Source organism: Crotalus tigris, unplaced genomic scaffold, assembly GCF_016545835.1.
Source record: "Crotalus tigris isolate CLP2741 ecotype Arizona unplaced genomic scaffold, ASM1654583v1 scf7180000017604.1628558, whole genome shotgun sequence".
Classification (NCBI taxonomy): domain Eukaryota; kingdom Metazoa; phylum Chordata; class Lepidosauria; order Squamata; family Viperidae; genus Crotalus; species Crotalus tigris.
In genome coordinates this window covers 675,178-698,960 of record NW_024096507.1, presented here as the reverse complement: position 1 = coordinate 698,960, position 23,783 = coordinate 675,178, and the positions used below count along the sequence as shown (strand labels likewise).

The window sequence follows — 23,783 nt, the reverse complement described above, 5'->3', positions numbered from 1 at the left end:
TATAAAGGTTTGTATGAGCTAAGAATAGGCTATCTAAAAAATTGTAACATGTCTGGCTAAACAATATGGAAAGCATCCTTCTCTTGTCTCACCACTGTTTAATGGAAATATGAGCAAAGGTTTTTTGGTACCTTCTCCCAGGCTTTGAAACACTTGGCTAAGGAAAGTACAGCTAACTTCTCTGGTATCCTGCTATGGACAACATCTCCAATTCAAGCATATCTGTGGTGTATAAAGTGGCCCGAATCCTAGGTTGGGTCATCTTTTTAAAAAAAAAAATAACAATTTTTTATGATAATTTGTTTTTTTTAAATTACTCTATTATTATTATTATTAACTATCTTAAGCGGTATTTGTTGGTGAAAAGATTATATATAAAGCTAATAAATTTCAAATATATTTGTGTTGAATTAAAATCAGTTAAAATAAACACGGTCATTTATTCATTTCTGTCTTGGTGGTTATATTGGGATTACAACTTCAATCACTTCTAGAATTATAAAAGGTGTAGTCCATTATTAAAGGACTTAGGGTAGGGGAAAATGGTTATTCCATTTAAAGAAAGAACGTTTTAATGACTAATTGGACAGACTTTTCACGCTATGCCGACCAACAAGTTCAGAATATTATTTCTGCTGTTCCATAGATCTCGGCCTTGAAGGATAAACCAGACAGGATTCATAATCAATATTACAAAGAATTGTAATAAATACAATTCCTTCCCCCCTTCCTCCCATTATCTTTTTTACCTAAAAGTGTCTCCTCTGAGCCCCTTGCCCTGCTCTTTATCCAGCTGTGGGCTATGCTGTCTCTTATTTGACTATTCCCTTGGCTATGCCTCCACCATTTCAACAGAGCAGCTGCAACAGTTTTTGAAGATGTTTTCTTAAGGATTGTTCTTGGTTGCAGAAGTGTTGGGATAAGATACTTCAAAAAAAAAAAGGCATCCTATGACAAGTCACATTTATTTCTAAATTAGCATCCTTATCCCACTTTTCATATAATTATCTAAAAATATGTTCTATGGATCCTGAATAAAACTGAAACACTCAGAAACTAAAATTTCAATTGGGGAAATGGAGATGTATGAAAAGCCTTTATAAATTGACCACAACATCACTAAAATTGATTCCCATCTTGAATTAACTATGGTCATAGCCTTTCAATTTCCAGAATGTTTAAAATGTGTAGCCAGAAACTGCATTATACAGGTAGTCCTTGACTTACAACAGTTCATTCAGTGACCTTTCAGAGTTATGGCACTGAAAAAAGTGACATAATCATTTTTCACACTTACAACCTTTATAGCAACCCCATGATCATATCATCAAAATTCAGATGCTTGGCAACTGGTTCATATTTATAACTGTTGCTGTATCCAACCTTTTGCAATCTTTCAACAAGCAAAATCAATGGGGAAGCCAGACTCACTTTAAAAACTTATCAACTGCAGTGATTCACTTAACTGTGGCAAGAAAGGTTGTAAAATTAGGCAAAACTTACTTAACAAATGTCTTACTTAACAGCAGAAATTTTGGGCTCAATTGTGATCATAAGTCGAGGACTACCTGTATACAATTTGTATTCTATACAAAGTTTTTAGAAATGATCCTTCCACCAAAATTCTTTAATCTAAATGAATAATAAACAAGCTTAAGATGTTGACCTCTGTTGACTTGCAGAGTTACTGTCATCTCCAATCAATGCAGAAACATAATTTAATATTTATACCTCCAAAGATTTCTATGAATGATGTAACTTTCATTAGACACTTCTTACAATAAATCAAGTGGCATTATGATTATTTAAAGCATATTCAAAAATTCAATTGTCTAGACCAGTGTTTCCCAAACTTGACAATTTTAAGGCATGTGGACTTCAACTCCCAGAATTCCACAGCCAGCGTTGCTGGCTGTGGAATTCTGGGAATTGAAGTCCTCATGCCTTAAAATTGTCAAGTTTGGGAAACACTGGTCTAGACCAAATGACTCTAAGACCAAAGTTTATAATTTTTAATTAGTCACTTGCCTGAGAACCTCACTTTAATTTGTGTACTAGCATTGTTATAGTGCTGACATGTTAAACTCCTCTAAAGACAGGAAGCTGCTTTAAATCAGATTGGGCTATTAGGTCATCTAGTTCAGTATTAAGTCGTATTAAGTCGATCTGGTTAGGAGCATTCAATGGGGTCTCACACAGATGTCTTTTGTTTTGTTTTGAAACTTCAAAGATAGAATCTGGGAACTTCAGTATGTTTAGTTTATAATCATTCCTAGTTGAATTCCCTAATAAAAAAAATCTTCCTTCTTAAGACCCTATAATTCCTTAATTTGGGGTAGAGTCGGGGCAACTGGATGAAGCTGAGCATTTACCGGCTGGATGCTGTTCCTGATGTCATGCAGAGTTCACAGCAGATATTTTTTTTCCTTTGAATCCTAGGAGACAACATCTGCCGCTACCTAGGATTGAACTATCAATCTTCTGAGTGGGAGATAAGTGTCTTTACCACTAGGCCATCATCACACTGCTCCCAGTTGAATTCCCTAATATAACTTTTTAAATACATAGTAGAAAAATTCTTGCACAAATGAGACCTGCTGCTAATGGGAAGAGATAATCTTAAAGAAATCCTTCATTATTTGTCTGTTAACCATAATCACTCATCTGAAATCCCATAGATAGAAATAGTCATTCTCTTACTATACTGTACTTTACATGCTATAGAGAAACAACATGGAGAGACTGTCATAGAGACAGTGCATCATACTCAACCTCAAAGTGAAAAGCTTTGCCTTCTTAATCTGAAGTTCACTTGAACTCTACTGCATATAATCCTTATAGGGACTATGTGTTCAATATAGCTCAGTGTTTTAAGGAAAATTTGTTTGAGGTCATGCTTAAATAACCTAAAATTCTCCAGACAGCTTCACTTACCTGAAAATTAGGTTGAAAGACACAGCAGTCAACCGAACTATAATGTCCCCTAAGCGTAGTTATTAGATCTCCTGAATAAATTGTATAAACAGCAACAGTGCTACTGCATGGCACAAATGCAAATTCTGAACTGCAGCCATGTGATACAGTAAACCTGAGTCCTTTTTTACTTTCATTGCTCACCTTCCCATAATTTACCTATAAAGACATAAGATAAAAAATTTAGCCCCCAATTTCACAAAGCAAGTGTCCAATCGTTAGTTAAATTTTAAAATACAAGGTTATTTCCTGTAACTTTGCTATTGAATGTATTCTGCTGTAAAGAATATAGTCCCTTCCTACTCCACAGTAGCATTTATCCAATTTTAGACTTGAATAACTCAGAACTACTTTATAATTCTTTAACAGAGAGAGGTAGCCTTTTGGTAACTGAAGGCTACAATGGATAGTGATACCCAGAGCAAAAAGAAGAATCAAATAGATAATTTTGTATCTTTTTTTGAGGGGGGGGATGCTCCCTCCCCTCTTTTTTGTGGCAGGGACCATTTCACAAGCATATATTTTATTGCATTCTATTTGCAGATCATGGTTGTCCCAAAGGTGCTTTTTCATGAGGAAACTGGACTTTGTTTTTCTTTGAAGACATTTCGTTTCTCATTCAAGAAGCTTCTTCAGCTCTGACTGGATGGTGGAGAATGGAAGGATTTATATTCCTTGCAGACAGCTGATCATTTGCATTCTTTTAGAGTCGTTGAGGCCATTTGGAGGTTTACCTGTATCCTCCGGGGCACCTCAGTAGTGCAAATGTGCGTGGAGCCTTCTCTTCAATGAAAAACAAGAAATTCCAGTTGCCTCCTGAAAATGCACTTTTGGGACATTCAGGAATTATTATATATAAACTCCTATAGTGAGGAATCTTTTGACATCTTGTAATGATATGTTTGCAGTATATATATATATTTTTCTGATAAAGCAATTCCTGATAAACTCAGCATTGGATAATACCGGTGAGAAGGATTGTCAGAAGAAATTTAGTTCAGTTACCAATGATGTAAATAAGTAGCTTGGAGGTATATAACTTCTTTGGATAAATGCCCATCTTGGGATACTAGACAACATCTGCCTAAATCCATATTAGAAATCTTTGTCAGAGAAACACGTTCCAGCCCCTTTAAGAAAGTAAAACTTTTGTTTAAACAAGGGTCATTAACTATCACTACTGTACATTTCAAATAAAAGCTTTTTTAATCAAGTCTTAGAATATGTGGTGGCATCAAAATCTCAGCTTTTCTTGGATGAAGCTGATTACCTGGATTCCTTTTAATCCAGACATATGTCCAGATTTGGAATACATATTTTAGATTTTTTTTCTTAACATCAATTAAAATTGGTCTTAAGAACATTATGCTTATTTTATATACCAGGATGACAGAGACCAGGACAGGTTTCCATCTTCTTCTATCAGGCATCCCTGCCAAAATTTAAGAGTGATTTTATATGCCTACCTCAATCTTTTCTACCCAAGGCTAAACAATACCAATTATCTCAATCTCTCTTCATAGACTTATCCAACTTCCTGATCCCCCTCATTAACTTTTTTTTTTTTTGCTTCTCAAAGTGTCAGAGTTAAAAATGAACACAATATTCAAAATGAAAAGTGAAGGGGAACAATTACTTGTCTACATTCATTTGTAATTATACAATTTTTTTTAGAACAAAAGGTGGATAATTTCAAAATAATACATTCTGACAAAAAAGATGTATTTATCTTACAACTGTGAGTAAACCCAGAGATGTCCAGTGCACTACTCTCTTCATAACAAGTGGCTATTCTAGGATTGAACTGACATGCAGAGCCTTAACCAAAAAACTAAAGGGAAGTTGGCATGGAGAAATAAATGCTTTTCTTAGTGCAGCCTTGCAGATAGTTTTCAGGCATACGAAATATTGACCAGTTTATAAGCCTCCTTATGTAGTTGAAATTTTTAAAGATAATTTAAAATGTAATGTATATTTTCATTAAACAAGTTGGGGGGAAAGGGTTCTTATAATGCACTTCAATTTAGAACACTTTGCCAATAAAAAGGAAGGTTAAAATGCAGCTGCTCTTTCTACAAGTAGCAGCTAAGAAAAGAATAGCATTAGCCAGGAGAGTTTATGAAAGCTTAATAATTTACCATCACATAAAAAGTGTGGATAAGGCACACAGAAGAGATAATCCTGCAAGTTTTCTTTTATGTACAACAAAAATATTTTAAGAATGTAACTGGACGGGGAATGAAAAGATTAATGAACTGATAAGAGTGTCTTGGTAAGCAAACAGCCTATACTATCAAATTTAAATAAAGAATACTTTAGTCTATGTATTTAGCAGAATGAAGGGAGAGTAAAATAAAAAGTGGCTGCCATGGACTTTATTACTTTAACTATGATATCCATTATAATATCAACTTTGAATGCAAAAATATGTCTGAAATTACCCCCAGCCTGTAGCTCATCCTATTGTCCTGATACTATTTTGCTTCCTGAGTGCAAGCAAATGTTAATGCTGGGAAATACTGAAAAACTATTATCTAATGTCTCAAGGTAAGGGGGCATTTGACAGAACAGTGATTCAATTCAACTGCCTGACCTTCAGGAAAGCCACAGGAAGCCATCTGGTAATGTGGCAGAGTAACTAGAAAGGGGTCAAAATTCAGTACTCTTCTACTGGGTAGTGATTCTTAGGGAAGGTTTAAAAAAGGGATCATTAGTAGTATAACTACCTTGAATAGCCAATGGTTGCACTTGGGGCTTACTGCCCACCTTGACAAAAGTTTTATTTAGTCACATTTTTCTTGTCCCAAAGGTGTTTTTTTCAAAAGGCAACTGGACTTTGTTTTTATTAGGATACCAGTCAACTGAATACTTATATTGCATATACATGTAATAGAAGATATGGAAAGTTATGACAAGCATAATTGTCATATTGTTGTGATTGAGACAATTATCCAACAACTGGCTGAAGATTTCTTTTTAACTATCTCATTTTGTGACTAAAAACCAACCTTCTGACAGCTTCTAAGATGTGGTAATGGGAAAAAGTTTTACTAAATTGCAAAACAGAAGTTTATCTCCCAATATCATTTGCACAATGATATGGAGCATCAAATTAATAGTTATGGATAAATCAACTATATACATCAACATATATTGCATCAAAGGAATACTGCTTTTTTAAATATACAGCCTCATTAAACTGTCCAAAGATGTCCAAAGGCTACCTGTGGCTTTCCCTAGCTTTGGACAGTAATCCCTAAGCTTTCCAAAAATTAATTAGTTTGAATGTTATTGAATAAAATATATGATGAACCCTTAACTGTATTTAACTAATTCAAAGTTAAAATGTAAAGTTAGTTCATATCCAGGACCTGTTTATTTCTTGAAGTTGGTCAGCAAAATGTTATTAGAAAGTCAAATTCAGCCCTTAGCCCCCCAAACTGTGGACTCTTAAAAAACCAACTTGGTCAACACTGTTATATTAGAAAAGATCTTGGTGGAGTTTAAACTTACAACTAATTGAGTATAAACAATTAAAGAGTGTTACTAAAATAAACACTGACAATTTACAACAACTTTGAAACAAATTTTGAAATATCCTATCAAAGTTTGAAACAAATTTTGAATACCTTATTTTATAAAACCAGTGATCTCATTTTCTAAAGAATATCAGATCTGTGTCTTATGATTATAAGGTCAAATTAATTTAGATAGAAAGGTAGATGTATAATGTTGCTTAAAAGTTGGTGATATTTTTTGGATTTTCAATATTTCTCCATAACTAAGACCTAAAATATGATCTATTCTCCACACAAGTCTTAAAACTAGATACTGTACCATAAAGAGAACCCAATTAAACAAATGAGACAAACACTTCATACATACTGGTATACTACATAGGATCCTATAGAAAGAAATACAGGATTCAGAAATTTCTCAAAATAGGTTGCTGGAAGTTAGCTACATACCACTGCGATATGGGGAATCACTGTGGAAGTATAGTAGCCCTTGACTGAACTAACTGTTAAAAGGGACATATAGTACATAATAAATGTGAGATAAATAAGATCACCAAGTAGGTATACTTGCAAGTTGATAATATTTGCAGAAAGTTAGAAAGAACAAGTTTGAATGCTCTTATGTATGTAAAGCAAGCTAAAATGGGCTTTTACTACTATGATGAGGAAAAGGCTTGCTGCTTTGGAACAATTCAGGATAATAACATGTTATTAAGATAAGGCAGAAGTCCTCATGTCCTTCTACCCTGAGGGGAAATGTAACAAAATGGACTGAACCAGAAAAATGGGCAATGAGAGCTTGTGATAACCGTCCTAGTGCATGTAAAGAGATAGTTAAGAAGCACCAACTACCACGAACAAGATTAAATCTCCAGGCCCAGATCTATTTTGTCTTAGAGCTTATGGCTGAAATTGAAGTTCTTTTCATCTTCATCTTGAAGTTCTTTTCTGTCTTGTTTCAGAAATTAGTATGGTATTATAGGAGGGCAAATGTTGTTCCTGCTCTCAAAAAGAAAGACAGAGAAAAAGAATTGGAAAGCTACAGTCCTATCAACTGGATTTCAAAGAAATGGGTAAAACAGGGCAGAAGCCAACATGGGTTTATCAAAAGTAAATTATATCAAATCAATATCATCTTCTTTTTCAATAAAGTGACTAGTTTAGCTGATTAAATGTGGCAGACACTGTGTAACTCAAGTTTTATATTTGGGTAGGAAAAGAAGACAATATAAGATAGAGAAGATGTACTGGGTAACAACACATGAAAAAGAGATTTGCGCTTTTTGGTGATTCACGAAAATGAGTCAAATGGTTTGAGGTAGCTGTAAAAAGAGCAAATGATGGTTTCCAGGCTGTATGGTATCAAGAGTAGTGTCCAGATCAAGAGAAAACAGTTCCTTTCTATTCTATATTGGTCAAGTGCACCTAAAATACTTCATTCAGTTCTGATCATATTTTAGGAAAGACATTTAGAAATTGGAGCATGCCTGGAGAAAAACAACTAGAAACATGAAGGGATGCAATTACAAACTATTGGAGGATAATATGCTTAGCATGCAGATAAAAAGCTTGTAGAAGACATGACAGTTGTCTTCAAGAGTCTGAAGGACTGTCATGTAGAAGATGGGGCAGAAGATAGGAAAAGAAAATGTGCATTTAAATTAAATTAAGAAGCTTAATTGGACTAAGGAAAACAATTCTAATAATAAGTTATTTGATAGATTGTATGAAAAGGTGACAATCTCTCCTCTGTGGGAACTGTTTAAAGAGAAGGTGAATGGCCAACTGGTATGTAATGATTTCCTACAATGGACAAGGGGTTGGGCTAGAAAAGCTCCAAGTTACCTTCCAGCCCTCATAGGCTATGACTTTATATATAAATTTTCAAGGCCTATATGTTTCTGGATTAGAAATACTCTGCTTAAGGGAAGCAATATGTCTATTTCTACAGCACTTTCCACATAGCAGTTATCTACCATACTTTGCATTATTAAGAAACAGAATAGCTAAGAAATAGCCTTCAGTATCTGGCAGTTGATACATTCTCCATTATAATATTTTCCTCTTCTATATGTAATACTCTACAGTATTTGCCTCATACCTCTTGGCTAAACACCAATCCTCCAAATAAGATTCAAGATAGGAAGCACAGAATATATCCCTGAGTGTCCATATCCCACTCCAAAACCTGTTCAGAAATCGCTTTTTAATATACTTTTGCAAACTGCTTTCGTAAACTGGTTGTTAACTAATGCATGATACTATGAATATATTTATTTCTAGTTTCTGACATAAATGCTGAAGGCCATGCAAATTACAGATTCCTACTATAGAGCAAGCTCAAAGAGGCTGGAAAACCAGAGTCTATAAGACTTAAGTGCAGGCTAGTAAGGTAATAGTTTTTTAATTTAAATTTTATGGCCAACATTCAATATGCTGAAGCCTGTTAATTACCACAAGAAAGTAGTCTAATTTTGTTGCAAAGTTTTTTTAAAATCTCATTATGTTTTTTTAAATCTCCATTATTTCCCTAGTGTTCTCTTCCTCAAATTCACATATACTTTTTCTATTCACACTGTAAGCTTCATTATCTTGTGTCCAATTCTGTAACACTAAAAGATACATTTACATCCATTATGTAAGAAATACGCATCTTCCCATACAATCTCACAATTTATGAGATATTCTGAAAGAAAGGAAGAAAGAAGCAAAAATATTACCTTGATAATAGAATTTCAATACACAGGATTTCTCAGCAAACTGTGCAGCATGCATTAGATGTCTGCATGGTTAGCAGCATATAATTTTAATCCAAAACCTGAGCTGCCTTTTCTGTTGTCATAATCAATCAATAGTTCCAATTCTTATTATTTCAAGTTTTTTTAAAAATGTATTTATATCTCACCTTTATAATGTTTACAAATAACTCAAGGCAGTGAACTTATCCAACACACCTCCCTCCTCCTATTTTTCCTCCTATCTTGATGGAGACAAAGCACCAAGATTGTTTTAAAAGACTGGAAATATAAACAATTCCACATTTCTAACTACATATTTCTTACCAGTGTGTTCTCTCCACTTGAACTGTTCCAGAGTCTCATGCGATCATCTGTACCAATTGTCAAAAGGTAAAGCCCATCACTCGTAAAACATAAGCCATTGACTCTTCCATTATGGGCAGTATTTACTATAAGGAGAATATGCACAATTTGAAATTCTGAACAGCAACATATATAGCCTGGTACTGCAAAAACAATTATTATATCATGAAAATGTTGTGTTTTGAAATTTTAAAAATTATATAAAAATATCCTGTTATTTAACCAAATTTATTGTGGGAAAGTTAAGTACTGTACTTAAGGATTTATTGGTAGCATTATTGGAATAATATTTACATTCAAGACACCAATGTCATTTTATTTTTCTTTTTGAAAGAAAAAGGGAGAAGGATCAAGTTAAAAAAGTTATACTAGATGGACTATGATTGAGCAATTTATTAAATAATAGCCAACTATCTTTAATTTCCTTTATTTTATTATGGAATGTGGTTGTCCAAATTTTTACTGTCAGAATGTCATCTTATTTTTTTTTCTGTTAATACCACTTTTAATGGCTATTTTTAGCTAGATCTGCGCCTAAAAGAAGTTCCACCTGTCTGCACTTGCAATAAAAATGGAGTAATGAGTGGTGTCAGGTGCAAGCAAGCAGATCCACAGGTATAAGCTTGAAGCCAACTATTTTATTATATTCTGCCTATTATACAGGAGCATCTTCAGGCTACCAGCCTTTGCCTGGGAACAGATAGATAAGGCTCTATGGAACTTAAGGGAGAGTCATTTCTAGATCTCTTGTGGCCTGGGTCACTGATATTAGCATTAATGACTCCTCCCTTGATTAGTTACAACATATGAAATCAGAATACCAGGTTGGGAGGCATTTTGGAGATCATCTGGTTTAGCTCCCTGCCCAATGCAATACTTCTTTACAGTAAAACTAAGGGCATCTTATTGTTCCCTTGATCATTGATGACACCATTATGCTTTAATATTTTTTCTGAAGTAAAATGACACCATACCACCTTAATTTCATAGAATCATTTATATATTCTACTGGCATATTTTACTAGCATACCACACCATAGAAGGGGGGAAAAGCAGAAAGATATTTCCATATTATTCCCCAATTAAAATTAATGAGTTTGACTAGGGAAATCTACTTTCATCCTAGAAAAGATATAAAGATTAACTGGATTACTATAATTCTGGATTATTTTTGCAGGTAACAAATAGACACCCAGACTTAAACCAGCTAAAGTTAATCCCTTTAAAATTCTAAGGTTTCAGTGTGGGAGATTTCAACAGATTATTCATTTCAACACATGGAAAACATATTTAATTATTGTCTGAATCACTCTAAATTACTAGCAATCATAATTATGTATTTAAAATAACTAAGAAAAAAACATTTTTTTTTTTTTGGTCGAGAGTTGTAGTCTCTTGGGGGAATATATAATATATTAGTGTCATATGCTAACCATGGGTAAGACAAAAGCTAGTATTTTAAAAAAGGCCACGAAACCTTTCATATAGCATTTAGTACTGTGTCATCTATCCTAAGCTATATAGTAGCATGGTTCCTGTTTAATATGAACTTATATTACAATAAAACTGTAATATTGATATATGAAATATATTACTTGCTTCGGAAGCAGCTTTTGACTTCTCCCCATTATGTTGATCAAGAGTGAGTAGACAGGCAGATGCTCTCCTTACATCCCACAATTTCACTCTACTGTCAGCACTAAAAGAAAAACAAAACTCTGAGGTAATTTATGAGCAATACAAATGAACTTTCAACAGTTTCATAATTATTTTATTTTCAATTATTTTTTCTTAACTTGAATAAATTCACGTGTTTTTAAAAACACAGAAAATGACCTCTCACAGTTTCTCCCACATTCTAATTATCCCCTCTCCCCAAAATGTTCTGAAAACAAACTCTAAAATACTCTCCTGAAAAACACTTCTGACTCCATGTACTCTTTGACCACTTTAAAAGTCTTTGAAATATATTTTGGAGCAAAAAGTGCTTAGAATATGATTTTGGATAGTTAACAGATTAAGGGTCCAGACAGATTTGGAATTTATTTCATTAGAATAAATTTTATCATTGAAAAATGATCATTGTTTACATTTTTTATGATAAATGGACCTTGAAGATTGGGCACTAGAGGGAACTAAAGGATAAAAAAAGAATGGAGCAGTTATTTCTCTACCAAAACTTTTGATAAGACAAATAAACTTCTTGATAAGATGGATGCAGCTAAACAAGTGCACTTGCAATGAATAATTTTGAAATTATTTAGAAAGGGGATTTAAATATGATAACCAATGATAAGAATATAAAGATACAGACATACAAATGGAACTGATGGACGACTTATTCCCTAAAGGATACGTACAACTATTAAACCAGGAAATGGATAACTTTTTTTATTATACAAAATAACACTGTTAAAAGTTTTGAAAGATCTGTGACTCCAAAACAGATGAACAGAAAATGAGATCCTTCTTGAAGGGATTAAAAAATTGAAATTCTTAAAACTCTCAGGAATTGAGTGCAAAATGTGTTGAATTTTGGAAATTTTGGAAATTAATAGCTTATTTCTTTATTTCTTTTCCCAGAACAACTCTAATGGGACCTTTATTACCAAATTGAATAAATAAATATATAAATAAATAAAATTACTCTTGATCACAAATTTGTGATTATTTAATGAATATGTTTTGCTGATGTAGGTATCAAAAAAAATAAGTTTGAAAAGAACACAGAGACTATTAAAATATTCATTCAGCAATAATATAGTAAATCTTTCACAACTCTAATTTTACATTTCGGTGCCAAAACCTATATTCATGGTTTACAAGTATTTATCTGCTTTTAAATTTAAATTTAAAAATAAATAAATAAAACGAAATTTCAACTTAGGAAATGCTGCCAACCTAGGCATTTAAGGTCAGAGGTAGGGGACATGGTGACACATGCATAAAGTGATAATTATATAAATACAATGTCTTATATACTTGGATCAGGTGATTTAAGAAAGTATGTAATCGGGGCAGTTGCATGATTATATCACTCTGTAATTTGTGCAAGATGTAATTTTTACCTCATTGCACTTTGTATGGATGCTACTGTCAAAGAAGTTTAGAATAGGCTTTTAAAACACTGGCTGACTTTAATAAACACTGCTTTATTTTATTGGTTTCTTTTACCTTCCAGTTGCTAAAATAAATTCATAACGTGGTGACCAAGATACTGCTAGAATTTCTTGAGTATGACCTAAAAATACAAAAACACAATAATATTTTGGTTTATTAATTAAGAGGTTAAATATTGTTTTCTATTATTCTCATCTTACATAAATTATATTGCAATTTTTTGTACAGACTTTAATAGTACTGTATATTATCTGACAAAATGTGATCCACTGGAGAAGGAAATGGCAAACCACTCCAGTATCTTTGCCATGAAAACCCCATGGACAGTACTAAAAGGCAAAAAGATATGACGCTGGAAGATGAGCCCCTCAGGTCGGAAGGTGTCCAATATGCTACTGGGGAACAGCAGAGGGCTAGTACTAGTAGCGCCAGAAAGAATGAAGCGACTGGGCCAAAGCCGAAAGGACGCTCAGCTGTGGATATATCTGGTGGTGAAAGGAAAGTCCGATGCTGTAAAGATTTTTTCTCCATAGGAACCTGGAATGTAAGATCCATGAATCAAGGCAAGCTAGACGTAGTCAAAAAAGAGATGACAAGACTGAACATCGACATCTTAGGAATCAGCGAACTAAAATGGACAGGAATGGGTGAATTTAACTCAGATGACCATCAGGTATACTACTGTGGGCAAGAATCCCTCAGAAGAAATGGAGTAGCCTTCATAGTCAATAAAAGAATAGGAAAAGCAATACTGGGATACAATCCCCAAAATGACAGAATGATCTCAATTCGAATCCAAGGCAAACCATTCAATATCACAATAGTCCAAATCTATGCCCCAAACACTGGTGCTGAAGAGGATGAAATTGACCAGTTTTATGAAGCCCTACAGCACCTTATAGAATTAACACCAAAAAATGATGTCCTTATCATCATGGGGGATTGGAATGCTAAGGTAGGAAGCCAAAAGATACCCGGAATAACAGGCAAGTTTGGCCTTGGAATACAAAATGAAGCAGGGCACAGGCTAATAGAATTTTGTCAAGAGAATACGATGGTCATAACAAACACTCTTTTCCAACAACCCAAGAGACGGCTCTACACATGGACATCACCAGACGGTCAACATAGAAATCAGATTGACTATGTGCTCTGCAGTCAAAGATGGAGAAGCTCTATACAGTCAGTAAAAACAAGACCAGGAGCTGACTGTGGCTCAGATCATGAGCTTCTCGTTGCAAAATTTAGGCTTAAATTGAAAAAAGTAGGGAAAAGCACTAGGCCACTCAGGTATGAACTAAATCATATTCCTGATGAATATATAGTAGAGGTGACAAATACATTTAAGGAATTAGATCTGATAGACAGAGTGCCTGAAGAACTATGGATGGAAGTTCGCAACATTGTACGAGAGGTAGCAACTAAAACCATCCCAAAGAAAAAGAAATGCAAGAAAGCAAAATGGCTGTCTGAGGAAGCTTTGCAAATAGCTGAGGAAAGAAGGGAAGCGAAAGGCAGGGGAGAAAGAGAAAGATACACCCAATTGAATGCAGAATTCCAGAGTGTAGCTAGAAGAGATAAGAATGCCTTCTTCAATGAACAGTGCAAAGAAATAGAAGAAAACAACAGAATAGGGAGGACCAGAGATCTCTTCAAGAAAATTGGAGATATGAAGGGAACGTTTCATGCAAAGATGGGCAGGATAAAGGACCAAAATGGCAGAGACCTAACAGAGGCAGAAGAGATTAAGAAGAGATGGCAAAACTACACAGAAGAACTATACAAGAATGAGCTTAATGTCCCAGATAAACACAATGAGATGGTCACTGACCTCGAACCAGACATCCTAGAATGTGAAGTGAAATGGGCCTTAGAAAATCTGAGCAACAACAAAGCTAGTGGAGGTGACAGTATTCCAGCTGAGCTATTCAAAATCTTAAAAGACGATGCAGTAAAAGTGCTACACTCAATTTGCCAGCAAATTTGGAAAACTCAACAGTGGCCACAGGATTGGAAAAGGTCAGTTTACATTCCAATTCCAAAGAAAGGCAATGCCAAAGAATGTTCAAACTATCGCACCATTGCACTCATTTCACATGCTAGTAAAGTTATGCTTAAAATCCTACAAGCTAGACTCCAGCAGTATGTGGATCAAGAACTACCAGAAGTACAGGCAGGATTTCGAAGAGACAGAGGAACTAGAGATCAAATTGCCAACATAGGCTGGATCATGGAGAAAGCTAGGGAGTTCCAGAAAAACATCTACTTCTGCTTCATTGACTATGCAAAAGCCTTTGATTGTGTGGATCACAACAAATTGTGGCAAGTTCTTAAAGAGATGGGAGTACCAGACCATCTCATTTGTCTCTTGAGAAACCTATATGCGGGTCAAGAAGCAACAGTGAGAACCGAACACGGAACCACTGATTGGTTCAAAATTGGAAAAGGAGTCCGGCAAGGCTGTATACTGTCGCCCTGCCTATTTAACTTATATGCAGAGCACATCATGAGAAAGGCAGAGCTAGATGAAACAAAAGTTGGAATTAAGATTGCCGGGAGAAATATCAACAACCTAAGATATGCAGATGATACCACTCTAATGGCAGAAAGTGAAGAGGAACTAAAGAGCCTCTTGATGCGGGTGAAGAAGGAGAGTGCAAAAGTTGGCTTGAAACTCAACATTAAGAAAACCAAAATCATGGCATCCGGCCCTCTCAATTCCTGGCAAATAGATGGGGAAGAAATGGAGGTAGTGACAGATTTTATTTTTCTGGGCTCAAAGATCACCTCAGATGGGGACTGCAGCCAAGAAATTAAAAGACGCTTGCTCCTGGGGAGGAAAGCTATGGCAAATCTAGACAGCATACTAAAAAGCAGAGACATCACCCTGCCAACAAAAGTGCGTATAGTCCAGGCCATGGTTTTCCCAGTTGCAATGTATGGCTGTGAAAGTTGGACCATAAGAAAGGCTGAGCGCCAAAGAATTGAGGCCTTTGAACTATGGTGCTGGAGAAGACTCCTACGAGTCCCTTGGACTGCAAGCCGTTCAAACCGGTCAGTCCTAGAAGAGATCAACCCTGACTGCTCTTTAGAAGGCCAGATCCTGAAGTTGAAACTCAAATACTTTGGCCACCTAATGAGAAGGAAGGACTCACTGGAAAAGGGCCTAATGCTGGGAAAGATTGAGGGCAATAGAAGAAGGGGACGACAGAGAATGAGATGGCTGGATGGAGTCACTGAAGCAGTAGGTGTGAACTTAAATGGACTCCAGAAGATGGTAGAGGACAGGAAGACCTGGAGGAACGTTGTCCATGGGGTCGCGATGGGTCGGACACGACTTCGCAATTAACAACAACAACAACAACATATTATCTTTAAAAAAGAATAGTAACTTCCTAAATTTGCATTTTTGTAACAATATGAAAACTTTGTAAATTGCAAGGCTCATGTAAATAATAGAAATAACTTCAATTTTAAATTAATATGTATAAACTAATTATATAAACACTAATTCTGATAGAGATCCAGAATCCAGCATCACTCAGCAGTTTATAAGTTTATAGTTTTCTGAAGGCAGTATTGAGGACCACAGAATATGCATAGTGAAATATCATATTACTTTATATATCAACATAATTTCAGATGTAATTCTGGTAATGGAAGAAAAATAGAATTTGTGAAACATTTCCAGGTACAGCAGAATGAAAGGGTAGAGTTCTAAGAAATTAGAAGGAACTATGCCATTACAGGTTGAACTTGCAACAATTTTCAATGTTAACAGGATTTGATAAGATTTACATTCAAAATGGCATTCCTTACTTATATCCCGAAACAATACAGGTAAATTATATAGCTCAAGATTCTACTTCATAATGTATTAAGTCTGAATTCTTGCCAGCTATTAAGCTGTCACTTTTCAAACCACAGATTCTGAGCTGATACCAGAAGGTAGATATCAGATACGATACCTGAGATAATAGAGGAAGGCCACTAAATAATCTGTAAAATCCTGGGCAATAGTGAGTGGGAACAGGTCAGGACAATGGGCAGAAAGAATGAAAAAGGAGAATGCCCTGCTAAGAAACCACTCCCTGCTCATTACTTGTCTTCTGGAATAAAAACATTGTTTCATGGCTTACCTGAATTAGTTTAAAATTAAAAATATAATTTTAATTAATCAGGTATATGTAAAGTACTTGGATAAATATAATCAAGATACCGTATATGCCGGCGTATAAGGCGACTTCCGCAAGCGTTAAAATCGGCGCCAAAGACGGGGGTTGTCTTATATGACGAGTCGTCTTATATGCCGGAAATACTGGTAGTTTCCGGCGTATAAGATGACGTTCTAGGAATGCGACTCAGCGCCAAAGACGGGGTTCGTCTTATACGCCGGGTCGCCTTGTACGCCGACATATACAGTAGTTTCTCAACTTGCTTAGAAAACTACAAGTTTATATCTGAATGATATAAAACTCAAGAAGTCCAACTTAAATAGACATGAGAATTTTTTATAATTATCAATAATATATCTTCAGGCCATCAAGATCAGAAAAATGTTAAGGAAGAAAGCCCTTCTCACTGTGCTTCTTTGACAACTGGCACTAAACACATCTGTCCTATTACTTACAAAGAAAATATTGTTCAATGCAGTTCTTTACATAGTGTGGTATACTCAAAGTAGTTATTGTCTAACATTTATGTTTCGAGTAAGAAATACCCTGCAGAATGTGAGAACAAGATCCTGACTTGAAGTCACAAAGCTGTACTTTGGAGCTTTTGGTACCAACTGTAACAGAAAAAGCAAAAACACATTACAGAAAACAAACACAAGCACTACATGTTAATATAAAAATATACAAAATAGATAGCAATTTTAAAATCTTTAAACATCACATAGGTTCATCAGAGAATTACTTTTATTATAATTGCATTTTGCATTAGCATACAGCATCTTTTTCATAAACAACAAGAAAGAAGATATTATACCTTTTCTTTTATAAAAAGGGAGTACAGTATGTACATTATAATAAAGGAAACTTTTGTACAGTATGTGTAGGGCGAAACTGTATATATATCACCCTATACAGAGCTTCAAATGGATAGCCCTTAATGTCAACATAACACTTTCCTTAGTCATGTGATGCTTTTGTTTTCTAACAACTCAACATTTAGCCACAATGCCTGGTAACCTATATGCTACATTTAATTAGTGGCATAAGTAAGTAATGTGAACTATGAATACCCTTAAAAATATAGTGGTGGGGGAGAAATGATAGATGAGTCAGATATGTGCCCCCATCATGTAACAAGTATGACTGAAATTTTTATTTTAAGATTATTATTTGCTATGCCTAAATATCAGACTGGCCAAAAATATTTTAATAATACAATTTGTGCAAGTTGATTTAAAAAAAGCTCCAATGTGTTTACAAAAGCATGGTAAATATCTAGAAAATACATTACACAATAAGGCTATGTACTATTCAAGTATTCTTTCTCAAATGTAAAAGTTTGTAGGGATCAATAATTATAAACAGAAATCAACAGCAGCCTTACTGAAATTATGCCACATATTTGTAACTCTAAATTATGGTATGTTGCAATCTTCAACACAGAAAAGAATTATTTTAAAAAATGAGGACAGTTAAAATACATTCAAAATATATTTAAAATTAATGCAAACCTGCAATTAAGCAATGTCTTGTAGCAACAGGAGATATATGATGACTATATACTGTCCCATCAAAATGAAATACATCAGCAGGCTGTTAATTGAAAGATAATATATTATTAAATACTTGGACCAATTCAAATCTTAACCCAGAAGCAATAGACCATAGTTATGATTTATAACACATTAGCAAAAATAAAACATAGTGTCAAGTTTTAATACTGCATATACCATCCACATAACACAAAGAAACATGTACTTATAATTACAAGATTAAACAGCTTTTACTTTAACATTTTAAATCCTGTTTTCAACCACAAAAGAAAAAGAAAACCCACACCATTCTACATTTACATTATGTTTAGCCCTCACCTATATCTTACATAATTACCGTTTATATTTTTATATATTTTATGCATTTGTACAAAATTTTACATTTTGTACTTTTTATACTTAATTTAAATAACTGTTATTATTTTACATAAGATATTAAATAACACTTATTCCTTATTCATACCAACTTGTTCACAAATTAGTATTATAGTAAAATAATTTACTGGGATACAATCCCCAAAATGACAGAATGATCTCAATTCGAATCCAAGGCAAACCATTCAATATCACAATAATCCAAATCTATGCCCCAACCACTAGTGCTGAAGAGGATGAAATTGACCGGTTCTATGAAGCCCTGCAGCACCTTATAGAATTAACACCAAAAAATGATGTCCTTATCATCATGGGGGATTGGAATGCTAAAGTAGGAAGCCAAAAGATAACCGGAATAACAGGCAAGTTTGGCCTTGGAGTACAAAATGAAGCAGGGTACAGGCTGATAGAATTTTGTCAAGAGAATACGATGGTCATAACAAACACTCTTTTCCAAAAACCCAAGAGACGGCTCTACACATGGACATCACCAGACGGTCAACATAGAAATCAGATTGACTATGTGCTCTGCAGCCAAAGATGGAGAAGCTCTATACAGTCAGTAAAAACAAGACCAGGAGCTGACTGTGGCTCAGATCATGAGATTCTCGTTGCAAAATTTAGGATTAAATTGAAAAAAGTAGGGAAAAGCACTAGGCCACTCAGGTATGAACTAAATCATATTCCTGATGAATATACAGTAGAGGTGACAAATAGATTTAAGGAATTAGATCTGATAGACAGAGTGCCTGAAGAACTATGGATGGAAGTTTGCAACATTATACAAGAGGTAGCAACTAAAACCATCCCAAAGAAAAAGAAATGCAAGAAAGCAAAATGGCTGTCTCAGGAAGCTTTGCAAATAGCTGAGGAAAGAAGCGAAAGGCAAAGGAGAAAGAGAAAGATACACCCAATTGAATGCAGAATTCCAGAGAATAGGTAGAAGAGATAAGAATGCCTTCTTAAATGAACAGTGCAAAGAAATAGAAGAAAACAACAGAATAGGGAGGACCAGAGATCTCTTGAAGAAAATTGGAGATATGAAGGGAAAGTTTCATGCAAAGATGGGCATGATAAAGGACCAAAACGGTAGAGACCTAACAGAGGCAGAAGAGATTAAGAAGAGATGGCAAAACTACACAGAAGAACTATACAAGAATGAGCTTAACGTCCCAGATAACCACAATGAGATGGTCACTGACCTCGAACCAGACATCCTAGAATGTGAAGTGAAATGGGCCTTAGAAAATCTGAGCAACAACAAAGCTAGTGGAGGTGACAGTATTCCAGCTGAGCTATTCAAAATCTTAAAAGACGATGCAGTAAAAGTGCTACACTCAATTTGCCAGCAAATTTGGAAAACTCAACAGTGGCCACAGGATTGGAAAAGGTCAGTTTACATTCCAATTCCAAAGAAAGGCAATGCCAAAGAATGTTCAAACTATCGCACCATTGCACTCATTTCACATGCTAGTAAAGTTATGCTTAAAATCCTACAAGCTAGACTCCAGCAGTATGTGGATCGAAAACTACCAGAAGTACAGGCAGGATTTCGAAGAGGCAGAGGAACTAGAGATCAAATTGCCAACATAGGCTGGATCATGGAGAAAGCTAGGGAGTTCCAGAAAAACATCTACTTCTGCTTCATTGACTATGCTAAAGCCTTTGATTGTGTGGATCACAACAAATTGTGGCAAGTTCTTAAAGAGATGGGAATACCAGACCATCTTATCTGTCTCTTGAGAAACCTATATGCGGGTCAAGAAGCAACAGTGAGAACTGGACACGGAACCACTGATTGGTTCAAAATTGGAAAAGGAGTCCGGCAAGGCTGTATACTGTCGCCCTGCCTATTTAACTTATATGCAGAGCACATCATGAGAAAGGCAGGCTAGATGAATCAAAAGTTGGAATTAAGATTGCCGGGAGAAATATCAACAACCTAAGATATGCAGATGATACCACTCTAATGGCAGAAAGTGAAGAGGAACTAAAGAGCCTCTTGATGCGGGTGAAGAAGGAGAGTGCAAAAGTTGGCTTGAAACTCAACATTAAGAAAACCAAAATCATGGCATCCGGCCCTCTCAATTCCTGGCAAATAGATGGGGAAGAAATGGAGGTAGTGACAGATTTTATTTTTCTGGGCTCCAAGATCACCTCAGATGGGGACTGCAGCCAAGAAATCAAAAGACGCTTGCTCCTGGGGAGGAAAGCTATGGCAAATCTAGACAGCATACTAAAAAGCAGAGACATCATCCTGCCAACAAAAGTACGTATAGTCCAGGCCATGGTTTTCCCAGTTGCAATGTATGGCTGTGAAGGTTACCTCCTTTTATGGTACTTTTGCAAAGAGGAAGATGGAAAGAGCACACAGCCCTGGGGAGCTCTTGTGTTAAATGAATGGGTGTTTGATGTGATTTTCTCTAGCTTCACCTGCTGCTTGCTATTTGTTAGACAGCTTATAATCCATCTACGTATGGTCAGGTACAAATAATAACAATAATGATGATGATGGTGATGATGATAAAGTTGGAAGGGATCTTGGAGGTCATCTAGTCCAACCCACTGCTCAGGCAGGAAATCCTATACCATTTTGGACAAATGGCTGTCCAATTTCTCCTTAAAAACTTCCAGTGTTGGAGCATTCACAACTTCTGGAGGCAGGTTGTTCCACTGGTTAATTGTTCTAACTGTCAGGAAGTTTCTCCTTAGTTCTAGGTTGAGTCAGTTTAAAGAGCATTTCAGGAATGATGGTGTTGAATGTTGAGCTGAAGTCTACAAAAAGGACCCTTACATAGTTTCGTGATTCAAGATGTTGTAAGATGTAATGCAATGTCATATTGACAGCATCATCTGCTGATCTATTTGCATGGCAGGCAAATTGCAAGGGGTCTAGCAGCAGATCTGTGATGGCTGTCAGATGGGCCAACAGTAACCTTTTGAAGGTTTTCATAACTACAGATGTCAGAGCCACAGGTCTGTAGTCATTCAGCTCCTTGATGGTTTCTTGGGTACCAGAATGATAATAGAGCATTAGAGATAACAATATTGATTTGATGCCAAACAGGTTATTTAGAATATTATTTTTTTAAGTATTTTTTTTTAAAGCAGGAAATATTTTAGCTAACTACTACAAAGTTGCCTGGGATATCAGCCCAGATATCTGCTTCATAGCAACCTGGACTGTCCTTGGTTTGCAGAATCATATATAACTAGAATACAGAGTAAATTATAGTTACAACAAATGTGGCATGTTGCATGGACATTTTCTCTATCTAGACTCATTCAACATAACAAACCAAAATGTAGCTGGTGGTTTGGGCTTAGCATGCTTGCTATCTTAGCTATTATGGTTTGTAAACTACAATTTAATGTGTTGATGAACTCTGCTTTAATAACCAATGATTATATAATCTATAGTATAACACAATGTATAAGCCCATGTCTGACATTTACAAGTAGTATAACTTACTATTTTTCCATGGTCAACTATTTGGCTTTCCATATCAAGTACAGTTTCCTTGCTGGTCTGTGATCCTATATCAACTCTTGAGAGTTGATATACATTAGGCTTTACTATATGGTGTGTTCATTTAAATTGCTTTACAAAAATCAGCCAGTCCCTTATAAAAACAAGGAAGTGTTAAAATACTATTTTTCTTTCATATAAAGATCAAATTATTAAAGAAAACTTACCTGTAAAGTATTTGTATCCCATATTTTCAGTGTTTTATCAAATGAACTTGAGGTAAACATGCCAGTATCATGAGGATACCACTGAACAGTCTCTACACTGTATTTATGAACACCAGGATGGTTCCTATAATGGAGTCATAGAAAAGTAAAATGACAGAAATTATTTGCTGTAATAATGCTCAACAAATCTGAATATCTCAACTCTTTCAAGACCTAGGTAGCAGGAAGAGTTAAGATTCTTCAAACAGGAAAGAAAAACTAAAATAGTTCAAATAGTATAATTCTATCTTGGTTTAATGTAACAGAGCAGAACTTAAGCTAGCTCTGCCACCTACTGGGTAAATATTTAATCACACCATTAAAAAAAAAAACCACAAAAGCTTTCCACAGAAGATCTACAAGGCCATCTCTCTTAACCAGCAGGTTTTTATTTGTTTCATCTCACAGCACGCATTACAAAGGTGGGACTTCCAGGTCTTGAAACTGGAAATCCTATGGCACCACAAAAAGAACGGAGACAGTGATATCAGTGATACCTGGTGATATCATAGATGTGGGTTTTTGGCTGAGGCGGCATACCTGCAAACCTATTATGGCACACCAATGTGCTACAGCACCATGGTTGATAACCAAACTTCACTCTAAATCAAAGTGCATAAAATTAGGAGCCATTAGGACAAACTTGGAAACAATGAACCAATGCAGAGAGACCAAAGTTTGTTGCTCTGTACTAGCTCTGAAGCAAAGATATATTCTAGTTATATTAAAAGAAATGTAAATACTGTTTACTTTACTGGCTCTCTGTGGATTACAAAAATACAAAATACATACAATCCTACAAAATAAAACATACATGACAAAAGCCTGGAGATGACGTTTGGTGACATTCTAGGATCGCCTCCCTATTATTCTCGGAGTCTAGTGACCTTCTTATGATGATGATAATGTGCCATCTACTCGGTGTCGACTTTTAGTAATCACATAGACAAGATTTTTTTCCTTCACGACTACATTAGTACTCCTGCCTCCCATATTCTATGTGAATTAGATTGGCTGGAAGGAGATTGGCTGATTCAAAGTTGCAAGCCAAAGCTTCAAGAGAGCTTCAGGTTAGAGAAGACTGTCCTAAGTATACTTAATTGCTCCAAGAGAAAGAGAAGCTACTGCAGGCAGACAAAACAAAGTATAATAAAATAAAGTATTATAAACTTTCCCTCCTGCTTTTTCAATTTATTCACCTGAGAGAATTTTATTTTCTTCTTCTTTTTTTTT

General features: G+C 35.2%; 1 protein-coding gene across 4 annotated transcripts in view; it reads right to left on the bottom strand.

Moving 5' to 3' along the window:
* Positions 1–23,783, bottom strand: part of ERCC8 (ERCC excision repair 8, CSA ubiquitin ligase complex subunit) — a 34,219-nt gene that overhangs the window by 4,845 nt on the left and 5,591 nt on the right. The window contains exons 2-9 of one of the 4 annotated variants that reach the window (XM_039320037.1): positions 23,091–23,152; positions 22,512–22,635; positions 18,399–18,480; positions 17,433–17,501; positions 12,767–12,833; positions 11,188–11,291; positions 9,554–9,678; positions 2,935–3,132 (exon numbers count right to left, since the gene is read on the bottom strand). In XM_039320037.1, the coding sequence (XP_039175971.1) occupies positions 2,935–3,132; positions 9,554–9,678; positions 11,188–11,291; positions 12,767–12,833; positions 17,433–17,501; positions 18,399–18,480; positions 22,512–22,571 (705 nt within the window). In that variant the 5' untranslated portion in view covers positions 22,572–22,635; positions 23,091–23,152. Of the gene's footprint in view, positions 1–2,934; positions 3,133–3,600; positions 4,104–9,553; positions 9,679–11,187; positions 11,292–12,766; positions 12,834–17,432; positions 17,502–18,398; positions 18,481–22,511; positions 22,636–23,090; positions 23,153–23,783 lie in introns of those variants that run through there. The other 3 variants (XM_039320019.1, XM_039320026.1, XM_039320029.1) reach the window with 3 other exon arrangements.